This window comes from Trichomycterus rosablanca, chromosome 1 (genome assembly GCF_030014385.1).
Source record: "Trichomycterus rosablanca isolate fTriRos1 chromosome 1, fTriRos1.hap1, whole genome shotgun sequence".
NCBI classification, from domain to species: Eukaryota; Metazoa; Chordata; class Actinopteri; order Siluriformes; family Trichomycteridae; genus Trichomycterus; species Trichomycterus rosablanca.
Genome location: NC_085988.1, coordinates 66791606 through 66809510, shown reverse-complemented (window position 1 = coordinate 66809510; position 17905 = coordinate 66791606). Strand labels below are relative to the sequence as shown.

The window sequence follows — 17905 nt, the reverse complement described above, 5'->3', positions numbered from 1 at the left end:
TCTCATCTTTCTAAGTAGGAGAACCTGCACAATCAGTGGCTGACTAAATACTTTTTGACCCCACTGTAGTGAGCTCAGTAATCCTGGCTAAGGTTCTAGTACAAAATGCGCAAGCCCTACATCTAACAACATTCAGGAATGAGATTAACTGAAACAAGGTTTGTGACTGATGTGCCTTCAAATTGGGCACCAAGTATTTGGCCCTGTTAGAATTTGGTAGCTAAGTGCTCCATTTAGATCTACTATATTAAAAAGGCTAACTAGAGCTGCTCTTTTGTCAATATGTGCTGCCAATTAACAGCCAAACTATCAGAAATCACTCATGCAGCAGAGTTTGTAATCCTGTTCCTTTTCCCCCTACTTTGTAGCATTTTCATTACATTGTTAACCTGCTAGAGTTATTAATCTTTATTTTTAGAGTTTGCCTGCAGTGAATTTTCTTTCCCATCATATGACTTACTCAGTTAGTTGGAAGAGATTTCTACACAAGAGGGAGCTATACACACTGTAGTATATATGGCCGCTTCCAATCACACGGGTGTTGAATCAATGACAGCCTTGGTTTCTATATTAAGAGAACAGGTCAGGTTAAATTCAGAATGTAGAGGATTAATGTGTGTACTGAGGGATGAGAAAGATAAACTTGAAGAATAAAGGAAAGGCTCTTGGTTCTGACAGCACGTCTTCCACATTTTCCTCCCTCATTTACACACGCAAACTGCAGAGCTCAGCTCATTAAAACTCCTAATTACTCAGCTGCAGCTAATTGATATTCCATAGGACGCTATAGCTCCTAAATGATCCATGTAATTCCACCATGCACTGTTTAATTCTCATGGATTCTCATCATCTCTCTTTGAAACTGTGTAGGAAGAACCTTGTCTGTCTGACAAACTCTAAAACCATAATATTGCTGTATATAAATCCCCTAAATATGGGAGCACCAAATAAAAATAATAAGTTGAGCTCTCAAGGAGATATAAAGGAGTGTAGATTGACTGAGCTATGATGAAATAACTAAATGTCATTAAAGATGTCCTAACACAGCTTTTTTGTGTTCATGTTAAGCCCACCTTAAAAAAAGTTTATTTAATTCAAATTACCAGTTGTAGTCTATTTACAAGTAGAATTATATGGAAATCATTAACATTAGTTACACGAAAATGCTTAAGATGCAAAATGTTTGCAGGACACCACATTATTCAGCATTAATAAGCAAACTGTGCTATGTGCTGACTTGTGAGAATAAATAAATATTGCTTAAAGTATTAAATTGTTATGAAATGCATAAATTAAAGCAGTATATTATGGTTTGAGTTTTTGGCTGAGAACAGTTGTACTTATTTTAACCCTTTAAAGCCTGAATCACCTAAACATTGCCCAAAATGTGTTTATTTGACCTTCTGTGAAATACAAAAAAAAAAGAAGAAAAAAATTAAATTAGAGTTTGCATGAGTTTTGTTTTGTATCATATTTGATACATCGGGATTTAATGTATTATTTTTTTTACATTTATTCACTGCATGTTTTTTAACAAACAAAAATGTACAGAACATAATTTTTAACCCCTTTCACTTTTAATTCCCTTTAGTCCCTTTAGTTTTTTGGATTTAATCATTTACATCTATATGAATAACAGGGGCCCCAAAAAACCCAAAAACCATTGGATCGCCACTAAAATTTTAAATAAAATGTGAGTTTGAGCAAAGTTCAGTGTGCAGCAATAAACAAGTGGGGTTGGTAGGGTGGACAAAATACATTTCCTTTGGTTTTGTCCATTTTTGGTTCAACCTGAAACCTTCACAGGGTGAAGGTTCCATGCATTGATTACAGCCACTGTAACAGTGTTCCACCAAAAGTTGCATTAAGCCACTAGGTATTCCTATTGAAAGATCAGTAAAAATGTCAGTGTTTTTAACCCTATTTTTTACAAAATTGATAAAAACATAAATGCAAAACAACAAATTGGTCACTGATGATGATAGCCATTTTGGATCTCTTAATAAAAGGTCCTCTGGTGCACGCAGTACATGAAAAATCCACTAGAGGCAAAGGACAAGTGTCAAATCGTACACATCAAGTTTTTCAGGAAAACAATATACATACTGATGATGTAGAGGTCGCTAAAACTCGTATCAAATATGATACGCATGGCATTATAGGGTTAAAGGGTTTTTCAGACTTCCTTCATGATCACTGCTTGTACAGGCTGTTTTATTATTTATTATTGACATGTCTGATTAATGAAAAATAAGTTTGGAATTGGACTTTGTGTACTTACCATGGCCAGGACTATTAGATCCTGCTTGTTCATGTAATTAATTCAATTAATATTAAAAGCATTCGGTGTTGTTTACATCAGTCGTCACAGTGGGGATGAAATTGGGATCTTGGGACTTTGACTGTGGCATGGATGTTGGTGCATGATAGAATTTTACACACAGTCTTCAGAGTTCAAACAAAACAAAACATCCAGTGAGCGGCAGTTCAGCTTACAGAAAGTGTTGGCCTGACTCTCGATTACTGCTGCAGCATGCAGATGGTAGGGTTAGAATTTATTTTGAACAGTATTAATTCATGGATCTAAGCTGCTTTATATGACCACTTCAGGCTGGTGGTGTACTGGTGTTGTGAATGTTTTCTAGGCACACCAGTACCAATTAAAGATAACTGAGTATCATTGTTGACAGTGTTCATTTCTTTATGGCCACAAATTAACATCTTATCATGGCTTCTTCTAGCATAATAATGCACCAAAGCACAATTCAGTTTATAGCCTCCCCAGCTACCAGATCTGATCCTACAGAGCCGCTTTGGGAGGTTTACACCATAAATGTGCAGCTGACAAGTCTGCAGCAGCTATGTGATGCGGTTTTATCATTGTGGAGCAAAATCTGTGAAAATCATACCACAAAGAATTGAGGCTGTTGTGAGAGTGAAGTGTGTTACTCTGTATTGGTGTGGTGTTCCTAATAAAGGATATAACCGCGGTTTTTTTTTTTCAATCAACCCACATTTTGTCCATGATTTTTACCTCAACACAGGCAACACAAACAATGCGTCAAAACAAAACACAACACGAAATATACTTCATTAATAAAAATGTTAAGTACTTTAATGCTTCTCTTAAAATATAAAAGATTAACAAATCTTACAAATAGCTATTTGACTATTCCCCTGACAATCATTTTGTACCCATTCCTACCTACTACTAGCTCAATTTCTTAATAGTAAAGATGCATTAGTAATTATTGTTATGTTTTTATCACAAATGAGTTGAATCTATCTGGAGTAGTAATAAAAAAAATTTGGGGGGTGCCCAGGTGGTGCAGCAGGATATTCTGCTAGCGCACCAGTGCTGGGATTCTGAACTTCCTGAGTTCAAATCTCAGGTCTGCTACCGGTCAGCTTGGTGTGGTGCCCCTAGCAGGCGTAATTGGCCGCTAGTCTGCTGGGTGGGATAATTACGTAAGTGGAGAAACATGGCGATCGGTGCGTGGCTCTATGTGTGCAAAACTGACCTAACATGCAAATCCACCAAAGTATGGGAGAATAAGAAGGTATGGAGCACCATGTGGCCAAAAAAGAGGTTGATAACTAATCCGAAGCTGTATGGACATCTCATTCCAAAATAGTAGCCCCCCGTCCTGCCTTTCTGGAAAGGCTTTGCAATAGAGTGTTGGAGTGTGTTTGTGCAAAAGTGTGCTAATGTAGTCAAATTTAGAATGTAGCATCTGTGAGGATAGGCACTGGACAAGGCCTGGCTAGCTAAGGATGGTCCAATTCAAACTTGAAAGGCAATGAGTGTAGCAGAAGTTCATTCAATCATTCTGTTTGTATTTGTCATATAAACAGAAACAGGTGTACAGTATAATTAAATTATTTTCCCGCTTATCTCAACTTGTTTGGAAGTTGGGGTCAGAGAGCAGGGTCAGCCATTGTTTGGTGCCCCAAGAGCAGTCAAGGTTAAGGGCCTTGCTGAAGGACCCAATAGTGTCTGCATAGCAGGGCCTCGATTTGAACCGACAGTCTTCTGATTGATAACCCAAAGCTCTATTCACTAGGCCACCACTGTCCCAACATATTTAGTTTCCCACCTTAATGTAAACAACATGTCCTTTGGGTGGTGTCGACCTTTTATGAAAAATGTCTACCCATTGTTGTGCTGTCTTTTATCCACTCTTTCGGCTTGTTTTCATCTTCTCCCGTCCATCTTTTGTTCTGTAAATTTATATTTCACTTCCATTTTTTTGTGATTAATTCCCGTCCCTGTTCTTCATTAGGGGGCACAATGGTGCATCATTGGTGGTGTTAGTCTCAGTGTATTGTTGGCAGTGTAATGTGATTAGAGGATCTAGGCGGAGTTGAATGGGTTTAATCAGATGAAAGTAATCCTGACACCTTGCGTGACGGAGTGACTGCCATATGCCCCCTCCGATCCATTGTAAGACTTTTAAAATACAGAATACAAGCGAGAAAATCCCAGGATGCGCATTGATGTCTGCGTGTCCCTCTTTTTAATTGCGCATTGGTTCCGCTTTCTTTTTAAATCCGTCGAGTTGTGGATGCAGCTGCTCAGGCAGTGTTTGCTGTAGAGTCAAGATGAAGGTCAATCACAGAGGCAGCTTTTCTTTTCATACTGGCTGCACAGCTGAAGCGTCACAGTGACAGATTACCAAACCGCTCTTCTCCCACGCAGTCTCAGTTGCCTCACAGACCAGATAGGTGTGTTTGTGTTGGTGTTGGGCTTGCAGACATGGGCTTGTATGGATCGAGCAGAGGTCAGTCAGTCTGCCAGAGGTCTGGACTGCCTTGAAAGAGGCGGCAAGTGTTTTGTGTCAAAGGCTACCCTCTTGATTACTTTTAATTGTGCTTTATAGAAAAAATGATGGCTGATCGTTTTCTTGTGTTCAGCAGCTTGAGAAACGCTGGTCTGACATTAAATGATGTATTTTATGCTTTACATGACACAGATCATGTGCATATTGAAGAGAACCACCCTAGGACACACCACTATTGATGTTTGCATAAGTAAACCAAGTTATAAGGCCAGCAATCGTCATGATATGGTGGTGTGTTGGTTCCAATAATATACATAATTTGCCAATGGGTTTGTATGCATTTTGGACCAACGTATATTGCCATCTAGATGTGACAGTTTCATAACACTGGGACTTTGTAGAGCAGGTGCTCTTCCTATTACAATGTTGTGGCACATTATGAAGCACCAACAGAAATTCCTGACTATTAAGCAGCTGAATTGTTATGTTAATTAAGTTAATTAAGCCAAATGGTGAAGTCCCACTTACACAGCTACAACAATTACAACATTTGGTGTCCTTCTCAGAGGAAAACAAAGCATTGTTAAAGGGGAAGGAGATGTAACGCTGTAGTAAATGGGCTCCTGTCTCACCCATCCAAATTTTGGATATATGTACCAAAATAGGTGATTAGTTGAAACATTAAACATGTTATATTTGTACACTTTTTTTATTTAAATACCAAGCAAACCAGATTAGATCATTCTGGTTTTTATTTACATGTTTGATGGTGAGTATCTGTTTAAGTCTGCGCCTCTGCCTGGTCATTCCAGGACATTTAGAGACCTGCTCTATAGCCACCTCAGTGATGTTTTAACTTCAGGCTCCTGAGCATTGTTGTGTTGAGGTTTTCTTCAAGGAGCTATGTTCTGTAGTTGACTTCATACATGAATACTTTAGTTTTCACCTGTCTCCCTGGTACCTGCACTCCCATAGCATGATGCTGCCACCATCATGTTTCACTATAGGGATGGCTTAGTAAGGTGCTGTGTCTGTTTTTCACCAGACACAGTGCTTGCTGCTTTGAAAAAAGGATTCAACATTTGTCTTACTAAACTAGAGTCATGTATATGCCACTTAGCAAAGTCCAAGTGATCTGTTATACACCTTTTACTTACCATTACCTTCCAACCTGCCCTCTGCAATTCAGACCCGAGTTAAGATGCAGAGTTGATTGTCTGTCTGACAGGGTTTCCAAAGGCTCTTTTATTGTGACCATTGGGTTCTTTCTTTCCTCCTTGACCAAGGTTCTTCTCACCAGGATGCCCAGTTTATAGAAATGGCCCAAAAATATTAGAAGAAATCTTTAATTTCAAGAATTTAAAGAAGCTTCATTAATTTCAAAATTATCAAGGCCACTAAAATCCTGGAAACACTCAAAACCTTAGATATGGTTTTATCTCATTGTTGTGTTCAGTGCATTCCCACAGTTTGATTACAGAGATCCACAGGCAGTTCCTTGGACTTGGCAGGGCAAAAATGGCTTGGTTTTTGTCATGTCAGTGCAGTGTACGTTTGGGCCCTTGTAGACCCAGGTGTGTGCCTTTCCGAACTACAAGCGGACTCTTATTGAGTTCTAGATACATCTCAGAGATAATTAAAGCAAACAGGATGTACCAGACCATAAGATGATTTCAGTTTTAATTGTTAGTTTTACTTTATTAAACGTGGTTATGTGTAGATTAATGGGTAACAATATCATTTTTAAATCCACAACACAGTATGAACATTCTGAAAAGGGTCTGAATACTTTCTGAATCCAATGTATGTTGAGATAAAAAGATCTTCCAAAAACGATTGTATAACACATGCAATCTATTCCATCACTGTCATTATACAGTGTGTATATGTTTACCACTGTAGGATGCATATAAAAGTGAACAAACAATTGGGGGGCATATTGCCCACAATATATATATATATGTGTGTGTGTGTGTGTGTGTGTGTGTGTGTGTGTGTGTGTGTGTGTGTGTGTGTGTGTGTGTGTGTGTGTGTGTGTGTGTGTGTGTGTGTGTGTGTGTGTGTGTGTGTGTATATTGGGCTTTGGTTAAATCCAGTTTGGAGAAGTGGGTATAATGGGAGCAAATGAATTCACGAAGGTCAGTATACACAGAGCTGGATAGATGAAATATAGAAGTCCAGTGGTATCAGTGAAGTGCTAAAAATCAATGTTCTAATGAACCGTCAAAGAACCGCCTTACCTTCATATACAACTGGTAAAAGCATTTGGTGGTGCATTAATCACTTTTCAAGACAAAAGAGCAAGTGGACAGATATAATTGAATGATTTTCCTCTGCCACAGTATCTAGTCATGTTTAATAGGATTGCTTTATATCACTAAATATACATTAAAAACGATCAAAATGTTCTATTCTCAGGTTTTGTTTCGTTTATGTTTGCAGTTACAGTAAACCAATAAAATAAAGATTTTGAAGAAAGAAATGCTAGACTTGGTATGACTTAGCGACATGCCCCTTACTGGGCAAAAAAAAGGGCAGCTGAGGCTAGGAACATTCACCGATGGAAATACTGCAAGCTTCGCAAAACCAATTTCACACGTTGTCTATTCTGAAGTGATAGGATGCAACTCCTGGGGTATTCAGAAAACCCACTTTCCTTTGTTTTTGCGTGCGTAGGTAAAACACACCTTTTTTTAAATTCTGATGTCATGGCATGAGCTCATGCAAGCAATGCAGTATATAAGTATTTTTATTGCATCTAAACAGAACAGATGACTGGGTTATAAATGTTGTGGATGTGGTAAATTTTATGTTTGCTTTTTATCATGCTAAGTGCTCTACTATCAGTACTAATCATCAGGCCACCTAGAGGTAATATATTGTGCTGTAAACATGCTTGATATTAATTTTCAGGTGTTTCACATTAAATATGATAATGGATCATTGCTACCTGTTGGGCGTTTAATTGGAGTCTTTTATTGCTGCTGTTTTTAATTAATGCTTCATTTATACACGTATGAGCCAAAACATTATGACCACCCCTAGAAATAGGAATGGCACACATGGTAACATGCATCTCACTGGCAGGGATGTATTAATGTTAGGCTGAAGGACTTGCTGGTATGTCTTGGTACTAAATACCACAGTCTTGACAGCATATTAATAATCATAGACTCCATATGGGCACTTAACAGCTTCATTGTTTGTGATTTTAATTCATATAGTAGTTACATCTTTATGATTCGATTAATACAAATACATAAAGTTCAAATCAGAAATTCCAGTTGCATATGTAAGCAGAGCTGGTGAAGTCACACCGAGGGTTGGTTGGGATGTGTTTCAAATTGGTCAGATTGGTGCTTTTCTCTGTATACTGTAGTTGTGCTCTCAATTGGAATCATATGTCCATTAAATTGAATTTGAAAGGCATTTTATTATGTGTTATTAGCATTAATTGAACAATGACTTCTTTGTTGATTATTGCTTAACTGGTTAATTGACATCATTGACATCCATGGTCATAATGTTTTGGCTTATCAGTGTATATAAAAAGCTTTTTGAGCAGTGGTGGTTCAGTGGTTCAGGTTCTGGTCTATTAATTTGAAGGTTGTGGGTTCAAGCCACAATCACTGCCAAGCTGCTCCTATGTCAGTTGTAAGTCACACAGGGTAAAAGCATCAGACAAATAGTGAAATACTAAGTGCTATTTAAACTGTGATGTTATTTTTTTTTTTTTATAAATGCTCTGTGCATCTTGACATTGGCAAATGCGAAACGTCTAAACTCAAAGCCTAACGTCTGTGAACAAAAGTCATGAGCTGAAGGTCAAAAGAGAGACATTATTAGCGAAGTGAGAAGTGATAGTAGAGCCATAGAGATTCTCCATTGTCCCATTGCTGATGTTATCCTTCCCTCAGCCTTTTTAGTATTGTGACTGCACACGTCCTGATGACACACTGATAAAATCCTGCCATGAACTGATGCCCTTGGAAGAGTCTGAGGGCAAAAGGAAGATGAACAGCCTCTCCTCATACAGCTGTATGCAGAAGTATTTAATTAGAATGGCTACAGATGCAGAATTGGAATCAGTTAGGATAAAAAAGAGCTGACTGGTATCAGGATTGCACGTAATATAAACTAGCAGCAGAAAATTTGTCGCAACTTTGGATTGGCTATCTTGGAATTGGCTTACTCGCCATCTAAAAATACATTTTGTTTAAACCAGCTTTGTGAATGAGGGTTATTGTTTCAAAAATATTCTACAGTAGTGACCAAATCAGGTCCAACATATAGCCAAAGTTTTACAGTTTGAGAGTCAGCTAGTAACTCATTACAGTATAGAAGACATTTACATCATACACACCATCATCTGCAGCATCTTCTTTAGCTTTAAAACTGACTGTGCACCTTGTGGACACATTTTTAGAGAATAATTAATAGTCTGTGGGTAATATTCTATAAAAATCTACAGGTCTTGCAGTATAATAATGTTAAATTCCCTGTTGCAATATTTTTGCCTCGTGTATTACTGCCCCACTGGCTGCAGGCTTTGACCTCTTCTTTACACGAGCCCATGGTTACATAGAGCTATACCACATATGAAGAGACATGCTATGCCTCATGTAAATCCCCCATAACTTATGTTGGCTTCTTAACCAGACAGCACCAATAAGGATACCCCATCCAACCTTTGCACCCTCAGACACAGCCAATTGTGTCTGTAAGTAAGCCCTGCCAGCTGGGTAGATTTGAATTTTTCCACTGTGGTGGGCTAGCACATTAGCCCTCTACACCAACCAAGTGTTCTATTGACTTCTTTACTTAGCAATTTTTTTTAATAATAATAATAAATAAAAACGTAGAAGTACATGACATAAAAAGGATGCATTTTGCTCAGACTGTAGACTGTACTTGAGCTTTACTGGAGCAAAAGCATGTTTGTGTTTTTGTGTTTGCAGGCTAAGCGGTTGGAGGCAAAAGACAAGCAGCTGAAGAACCAGGATGCTTTTTACAGAGAGCAACTGCGCAACATGGAGGAGCGGGTACTTATAACCTTTTTTCTTCTAAGTGCAACTTGTAAACAGTCTGTAACTGTTTAGCACAGCCATGTGTACATGCAGCACACAACACATCCTGCTTCTTTTAGCAACACATTTTGTGGTTGAATGTGGTTTTAAAGATACGTAGCTAAGGCAGTTTATAAGAAAAGACTCTCAGAACTAGTGTTGATTAACGTCACATTCATTTACGACCTGGTCGTCATTTTGTAATGAGTTAAATGAACCTGTCTGACGTAGCTTTGATACGTGGCACATTTTATTTTATTTTTTCAACTGAATTGCAGACAATAGGTCACATTAAAGGTGGAAATACATCTAAAATTATTAGAATTTTTACATCACAAAAGCCTGGCATTATAACAGAGAGGGCTGTATAGACTTTTTATATCCACCGTATGTTTTCAGATAGTGGGTGACATTTTGCACAGTTCTAAGTAAGACATTTGTTTTGTAGGGCCAGTGATAGCTCAGTGGTTAAGGTACTGGACTAGTAAACAGAAGGTTGCCGGTTCAAGCCCCGCCACCACCAAGTTGCCACTGTTGGGTTCCTGAGCAAGGCCCTTAACCCTCAGTTGCTCATTGTGTAAGTCGCTTTGGATAAAAGTGTCTGCTAAATGCTGAAAATGTAATGTAATGTAATGTTTTGTGCAGTAGCTGCTCTATGACAGGAGGTCCTTCATTACAGCAGAGATGTGATGCTTTATTTTGGAACAGTGGTACATGGGAAACACATTGTCCTTTTGTCTTTGGGCTTCTCATATTCACGTTGTCTTTAAACTGATGGCTTCCTACTGCTCTGGCTCAGATCCCCCTCCTCTGACGCTCTCTACCTGCCAGGTAACACAGGGAGAGGTGCTCACAGTCCTTCACCTCTGACCATTAGTCCTCAAACACCCGCTCCTTGCCTGATGACTGCTGCTCTCCAGGGTCTGTGCATTCATGTTTTTGTTGCTCGTATGTGACCTGTTTTAAATGAGGTCTGGTGTTGGTGCTGTGTTTGTTAGTAGAAGTGCTGAAGAAGCAGTTTTGACTGCCTGAAGCACAAGCCTTTGTGTTGTCTTTTATACTTTTAGACCAGCCTTTGTTTGATTATAAGGTGGAATCAACCATGCTAACATCGGAGAACCAACTCCTTACAGACACTGACCAGAGGAGAGGATCAAACCCAGATCCCCAGCTCCACTTAAATTGACTAGTTTTGCTTTTGTGCTGCATCCTGATAATGTGTTATGTTTTCTGTATGTTGATCAACCAATAACCACAAACCGATAAATTAGTTCTTGTTCGATTAATACTGTGGCTTAAAAAGGTCATTTAAATTCATTTCCAACAGCTGATGCTTGATTTAAAGTGCGATGGGCGTACACAGATCAGGAGTGATGTTAATTTAAGACTCATCTTAAACCCTTAATGAGCATGCGCATGTTTACAAAGCATGCTTACATTTTTTTTTCTTTCATTTATTTCTTTGCGCCATTTTCACCCAATCCAGTTGTGTTCAGTTGGAACCTAAATCTCTCACTGATTGGTGTGGTAGTGTGCTTTCAGGATGCAGCCTTATTCTTTAATCAAAATCCTGATCTGAGCTGGGAGGATAGTATTATATGGGATTTGCAAGTCTAATGAGTTTAAAGGAAGATGCTAACTGGCAGGCCACATCAGTGCAGACTCCTTAGAAGCTAGAAAATGGTTCTTTGAACACTGAAATGTAAACCTCTCCTGACCAAGAAGAGCAGAAGACTTGCACATGCAAACTAAGAGACGTTGTATACTGCTGTGTGATTTTCCTGCCCCTTAGGCAAGCTTCTCGACCAGCCAGCAGAGGTCGCATATGGAGCAGCACTGAGGAACCCAGTCAAATACGCTCCCTCTGACATTGAGCTATTGGTGACTGTTGGATGGCCGGCCAGGTTGGTAGCACAGCTGGGAGTCAGACTAGAGAGCTGGCGGACTGGTGCATTTGACTAGACTTGACTTGACTGCGCCACTCATTTGTTCTAAACGCTAAAAGATAGTTTGTTTTATATTAGTTATGCGCCCAGGTATAGCACACCAGCGCTGGGATTCTGAACTCTCCGAGTTCAAATAGTAGCTCGAGGTGCCTGTACAAAAGTAAAGGAACACAGAGATCAGCGTGTGACTCTCTGTGAGCGAAAGTACCCTCATGTGAGAATACACCGAAATATGGGTATATAAGAGGGGGGGCAGTGGACTGCGCATGCGTCGAAGGTAGTGTGTGTCAGACAAATATACCCCAGCAGCAGATTACGAATTGGCTACGCTAAATTAGGAGAAAAGGGGAAAAGACGCATAAATAAAACAGCAAATATAAACATATACTGATGAGGCATAACATTATGATCACCTTCCTAACTGACTGGTCTGTGGCTATGCAGCCCCATAAGCAACAAACTGTGATGCACTGTGTATTCTGACACCTTTCTATCAGAACCAGCATTAACTTCTTCAGCTATTTGAGCTACAGTAGCTCGTCTGTTGGATCGGACCACACGGGCCAGCCTTCGCTCCCTACGTTCATCATTGAGCCTTGGCCGACCATGACCCTGTCGCTGGTTTACCACTGTTCCTTCCTTGGAAAACTTTTGATAGATACTGACCACTGCAGACCGGGAACACCACATAAGAGCTGCAGTTTTGGAGAAGCTCTGACCCAGTCGTCTAGCCATCACAATTTGGCACTTTGTCAAACTCGCTCAAATCCTTACGCTTACCCATTTTTCCTGCTTCTAACACATCAACTTTGAGGATAAAATGTTCACTTGCTGCCTAATATATCCCACCCACTAACAGGTGCCGTAATGAAAAGATAATCAGTGTTATTCACTTCACCTGTCAGTGGGGGCGGCACGGTGACTAAGTGGGTAGCACTGTCGCCTCACAGCAAGAAGGTCCTTGGTTTGATCCCCGGGTGGGGCGGTCCGGGTCCTTTCTGTGTGGCGTTTGCACGTTTTTCCCATGTCCGCTTCCTTCGGGTGCTCTGGTTTCCTCCCACAGTCCAAAGACGTGCAAGTGAGGTGAATTGGAGATACAAAATTGTCCATGACTGTGTTCGATATAACCTTGTAAACTGATGAATCTTGTGTAATGAGTAACTACCGTTTCTGTCATGAATGTAACCGAAGTGTAAAACATGACGTTAAAATCCTAATAAACAAAGAAACCTGTCAGTGGTTATAATGTTATGCCTTGTCGGTGTATATTCATGTATATATATATATATATACAGTATATATACAGTGTATATATATACAGTGTATCACAGAAGTGAGTACACCCCTCACATTTCTGCAGATATTTAAGTATATCTTTTCATGGGACAACACTGACAAAATGACACTGACACAATAAAAAGTAGTCTGTGTGCAGCTTATATGACAGTGTACATTTATTTTTCCCTCAAAATAACTCAATATACAGCCATTAATGTCTGAACCACCGGCAACAAAAGTGAGTACACCCCTAAGAGACTACACCCCTAAATGTCCAAATTGAGCACTGCTTGTCATTTTCCCTCCAAAATGTCATGTGATTTGTTATTGTTACTATGTCTCAGGTGTGCATAGGGAGCAGGTGTGTTCAGTTTAGTAGTACAGCTCTCACACTCTCTCATACTGGTCACTGAAAGTTTCAACATGGCACCTCATGGCAAAGAACTCTCTGAGGATCTTAAAAGACGAATTGTTGCGCTACATGAAGATGGCCAAGGCTACTAGAAGATTGCCAACACCCTGAAACTGAGCTGCAGCACAGTGGCCAAGATCATCCAGCGTTTTAAAAGAGCAGGGTCCACTCAGAACAGACCTCGCGTTGGTCGTCCAAAGAAGCTGAGTGCACGTGCTCAGCGTCACATCCAACTGCTGTCTTTGAAAGATAGGCGCAGGAGTGCTGTCAGCATTGCTGCAGAGATTGAAAAGGTGGGGGGTCAGCCTGTCAGTGCTCAGACCATACGCCGCACACTACATCAAATTGGTCTGCATGGCTGTCACCTCAGAAGGAAGCCTCTTCTGAAGTCTCTACACAAGAAAGCCCGCAAACAGTTTGCTGAAGACATGTCAACAGAGGACATGGATTACTGGAACCATGTCCTATGGTCTGATGAGACCAAGATTAATTTGTTTGCTTCAGATGGTCTCAAGCATGTGTGGCGGCAATCAGGTGAGGAGTACAAAGATAAGTGTGCCATGCCTACAGTCAAGCATGGTGGTGGGAATGCCATGGTCTGGGGCTGCATGGGTGCAGCAGGTGTTGGGGAGTTACATTTCATTGAGGGACACATGAACTCCAATATGTACTGTGAAATACTGAAGCAGAGCATGATCCCCTCCCTCCGGAAACTTGGTCGCAGGGCAGTGTTCCAGCATGATAATGACCCCAAACACACCTCTAAGACGACCACTGCTTTATTGAAGAGGCTGAGGGTAAAGGTGATGGACTGGCCAAGCATGTCTCCAGACCTAAACCCAATAGAACATCTTTGGGGCATCCTCAAGCGGAAGGTGGAGGAGCGCAAAGTCTCGAATATCCGCCAGCTCCGTGATGTCGTCATGGAGGAGTGGAAAAGCATTCCAGTGGCAACCTGTGAAGCTCTGGTAAACTCCATGCCCAGGAGAGTTAAGGCAGTTCTGGGAAATAATGGTGGCCACACAAAATATTGACACTTCAGGAACTTTCACTAAGGGGTGTACTCACTTTTGTTGCCGGTGGTTTAGACATTAATGGCTGTATATTGAGTTATTTTGAGGGAAGAATAAATGTACACTGTTATATAAGCTGCACACAGACTACTTTTCATTGTGTCAAAGTGTCATTTTGTCAGTGTTGTCCCATGAAAAGATATACTTAAATATTTGCAGAAATGTGAGGGGTGTACTCACTTTTGTGATACACTGTATATATACAGTATATTTACAGTATATATATATATATATATATATATATATATATATATATATATATATATATATATATATATATATATATGTACAATAGTTATGCTACACCTTTGCTGCTGGACAATAAATGAATAATTGAAAACGTTACCTAGATTTATTCTTTATTATGAAATAATAAAAGTATGTGGACAGCTGGTCTTGAAACCATGGGCATGGGAACTTAACATAAAATTGGCCCCCTGTTGTGCTGTAATAACAGCCTTTATTCTCCTAGAAAGGAAATTTGTGGCCATTCACCCAAATCTGATTTGTCTCAGTTATCAGGTTATTCTGTACATGCAAACACAGTTCAGTATGTCTGCTTTATTATTAATAGAATAACAATACTCTTTTAAACAAATTTAGCAAGTATATTAGCATTTACTCCCTCTGTCTGTCTTTTTTCTTTGTTTGTGTGAACTTACAAGGACAGCAGAAGCCCAGCCCCACACTGACAGAGGTGTTATTGATCTCCTCCTGCCTCATAAATCACCTATAGATCCTTGTTCAATACTCGCAGCGCCGTGTCAACAGCTCACCCTCTCAGCTCAAATAGAGACAGAGGGAGCGCTCAGCTGCACCCGAGTTCACTTCAGCCCCCATGGATATATTGATCTGGATCTATAAGAAAAATGTGCTAAACATTCCAGACCATGCGTGTGAGAATACCTTAAATAAATGGCAAGCGAGCATAAGTATGGTGATGAATAAACCGTACTATTACTGCTGTTTACACCTTAGATTAGAACATTCCTCCTGAACGTTAGGAAGTTTGAAATTGGTAACTTCTCTTGAATGGCTAATTGTTGGTATTTAGGCTAAATTTGCTAATAGCATAAAAATAGCTTATTGGTGATGTTTTTTTGACAATGTAATTATTTAAGCTGTACAGTTGTAAACCAATCACATTGAATATAAAATGATTAGTGGATATTGAGGTTCCTGGAAACTTTTGAGCTTATCTATTGTAGACTACTCAGCCAGCTTGCTAGCTGTCAGTATTTTAGCTCTGTTCTCACTAACACAACATTCCAAAGCATGCAGAGAAACGGATGGACTACAGTCAGTAATTGTAGAACTACAAAGTGCTTCTATATGGTAAGTGGAGCTGATAACATGAACAATGTGTGTAGAAACAAGGTGGTTTTAATATTATGGCTGATATATCGGTGTATATATCATGACTAACTTAATCATATTTTGTAAACTTTGTAACTTTGAATTGCAACACTTGCAAAAGTTTTAAGAATATTTAAGTTACACCATTTTATAACATTCCACAATTGGCAGTCGTCGTGGTAACAGGTAATGGTCTTGGTAAAATCTACCAAGGGCCGTTTTTTGCAAGCAAAGATGGGTCATGGCTCACCACTTTGTGTAAAACTTTGTAAGATGATTGCAAATAATTTGAGTCTTTCACAATCTACTGTTCATAATATTGTGAGAAGATACAGGGAATATTGAGAATTCTCAGCTTATTTAGGACAAGGGCAGAAACTTGGTCACATGAGCTCAGGGGTACTTTGCAAAACTGTTGTCAGTTAACACAGTAGACCACTGCTTCATGAAATACAATTTGAAGATCTAATATGCCAAGAGAAAGCTGTAGACCAGTTCGAGTTCTTTGCGCCAAAAATGAAATGGACTATCCAGACTGTTGAAAGGTGCAAAAGCCAGCATCTGTAGTGGTATAGAGGCTTTGTTCCCCACTGCATGGGGACTTGCTTATAACAAGCATGCAGTCCAGATCTGTCTTCTATTGAAAATGTTGTGTGTGCCATGAAGAGGAGAATCAGGCAGTGGCGTCCACAGACTGTTGAGCAGCTGAAGTCTTGTATTAGTAAAGAATGGTCAAAAATTCCACTTGCAAAACTGCAACAATTAGTGTCCACATTTCCCAAATGATTATATAGTTTTATTTATAGGCAATTAGACCCAGTGGTAAGCATGCCTCTGCCCCAACCGGTGTATTTCAGACAGCAAATTCTAAATTTGTTTATATTTACAAACTACAATGAAGTTGGAAGTATTTTCTTTCTAATTTGGTCAGTTAATTAAAGCTAAAGAAAATTAACAAATCAAAAATTCTTAATATTATTGTGCTTAACGAAATTTCCCAACTTTTTTCAGACTTGAGGTTTGTAATTATTAATAGATTCATTGTTATAATCTGGATGGCGAGGTGGCATTCTGGGTGCCACATCACCAGGATCCTAGCTAAGTTTCTATGTGTATGTGTTGCTGTAGCCATCATGGATTGTCCAGGGTGTATTTTTGCCTTCTGTGTAGTATTTCCATGTGGCACCTGAATGAGTCTAAATGAACTGAACGACTACAGTGCTGTGAAAATTACATTATACATGTCGCTGAGTCCATGATATTATCTGAATTAGCCATAAAGGAGGATTTTTCCTCCTCAGGGATGCTACTGAACAATTTTAATTATATATAAATTTATTTCTGACAGTTTAAAGTTGCTTGTTCAGGGGTACTCCTTAAATTTTTTTTTAGGATTTCCAGGCCGCTACAGCGAAAACACGTTGACTGACATCTCTTTCTTGTCAGCAGTGGCTAGACTGCAGTGATGCTGGTGGCCGCCAATCCGTTTCTCTGTATTGTTCCTTTTTTTTTGCTTATTTCTTTGTTTTGCTGCAGTCTCTCCTTTATTCTGTTCATTTGGCTCTAGTTTCTAGAAGAGCAAGTGATAGAAGGTAAAATAAACTGAGAACCGAGGGGGTATCGAAGAAAAAAGTGAGCAAGAATATAAAAGCTGATATGTATTACATGTCTCTTTCAATTCAGACTGCTCATTTATCAGAAGCCTGTGTCTGACAGGTCATCACAGCTCCGAGACAGCACCCAGCACCTCCAGCCACTAAACTGGCCCAGCCGCCAAAATTGCCTCTAAAACAATCTCTCAATATATTTTATATATTACATTTTCCCTAATACCTGCTGTGAAAGAATCTCATTATTTAACTGCATGTTCTCATAAATGTCTTTATCCTGGCTGCTTCATGCCTGTTCTCTATTGTTAGTCGTTGATATGTTTTCTTTTATTGTTTTATATTTTATTGTGTGAAAACGTTGAAGATGTCCTCTTGAGAAAGAC

At 39.4% G+C, this 17905-nt stretch overlaps 1 protein-coding gene across 2 annotated transcripts in view; it reads left to right on the top strand.

Annotated features, from left to right (window-relative positions):
• Nucleotides 1-17905, top strand: part of chchd3a (coiled-coil-helix-coiled-coil-helix domain containing 3a) — a 142406-nt gene that overhangs the window by 88276 nt on the left and 36225 nt on the right. For both annotated transcript variants that reach the window (XM_063005529.1, XM_063005520.1), the window contains one exon: nucleotides 9740-9823. In XM_063005529.1, the coding sequence (XP_062861599.1) occupies nucleotides 9740-9823 (84 nt within the window). The remainder of the gene's footprint in view (nucleotides 1-9739; nucleotides 9824-17905) is intronic.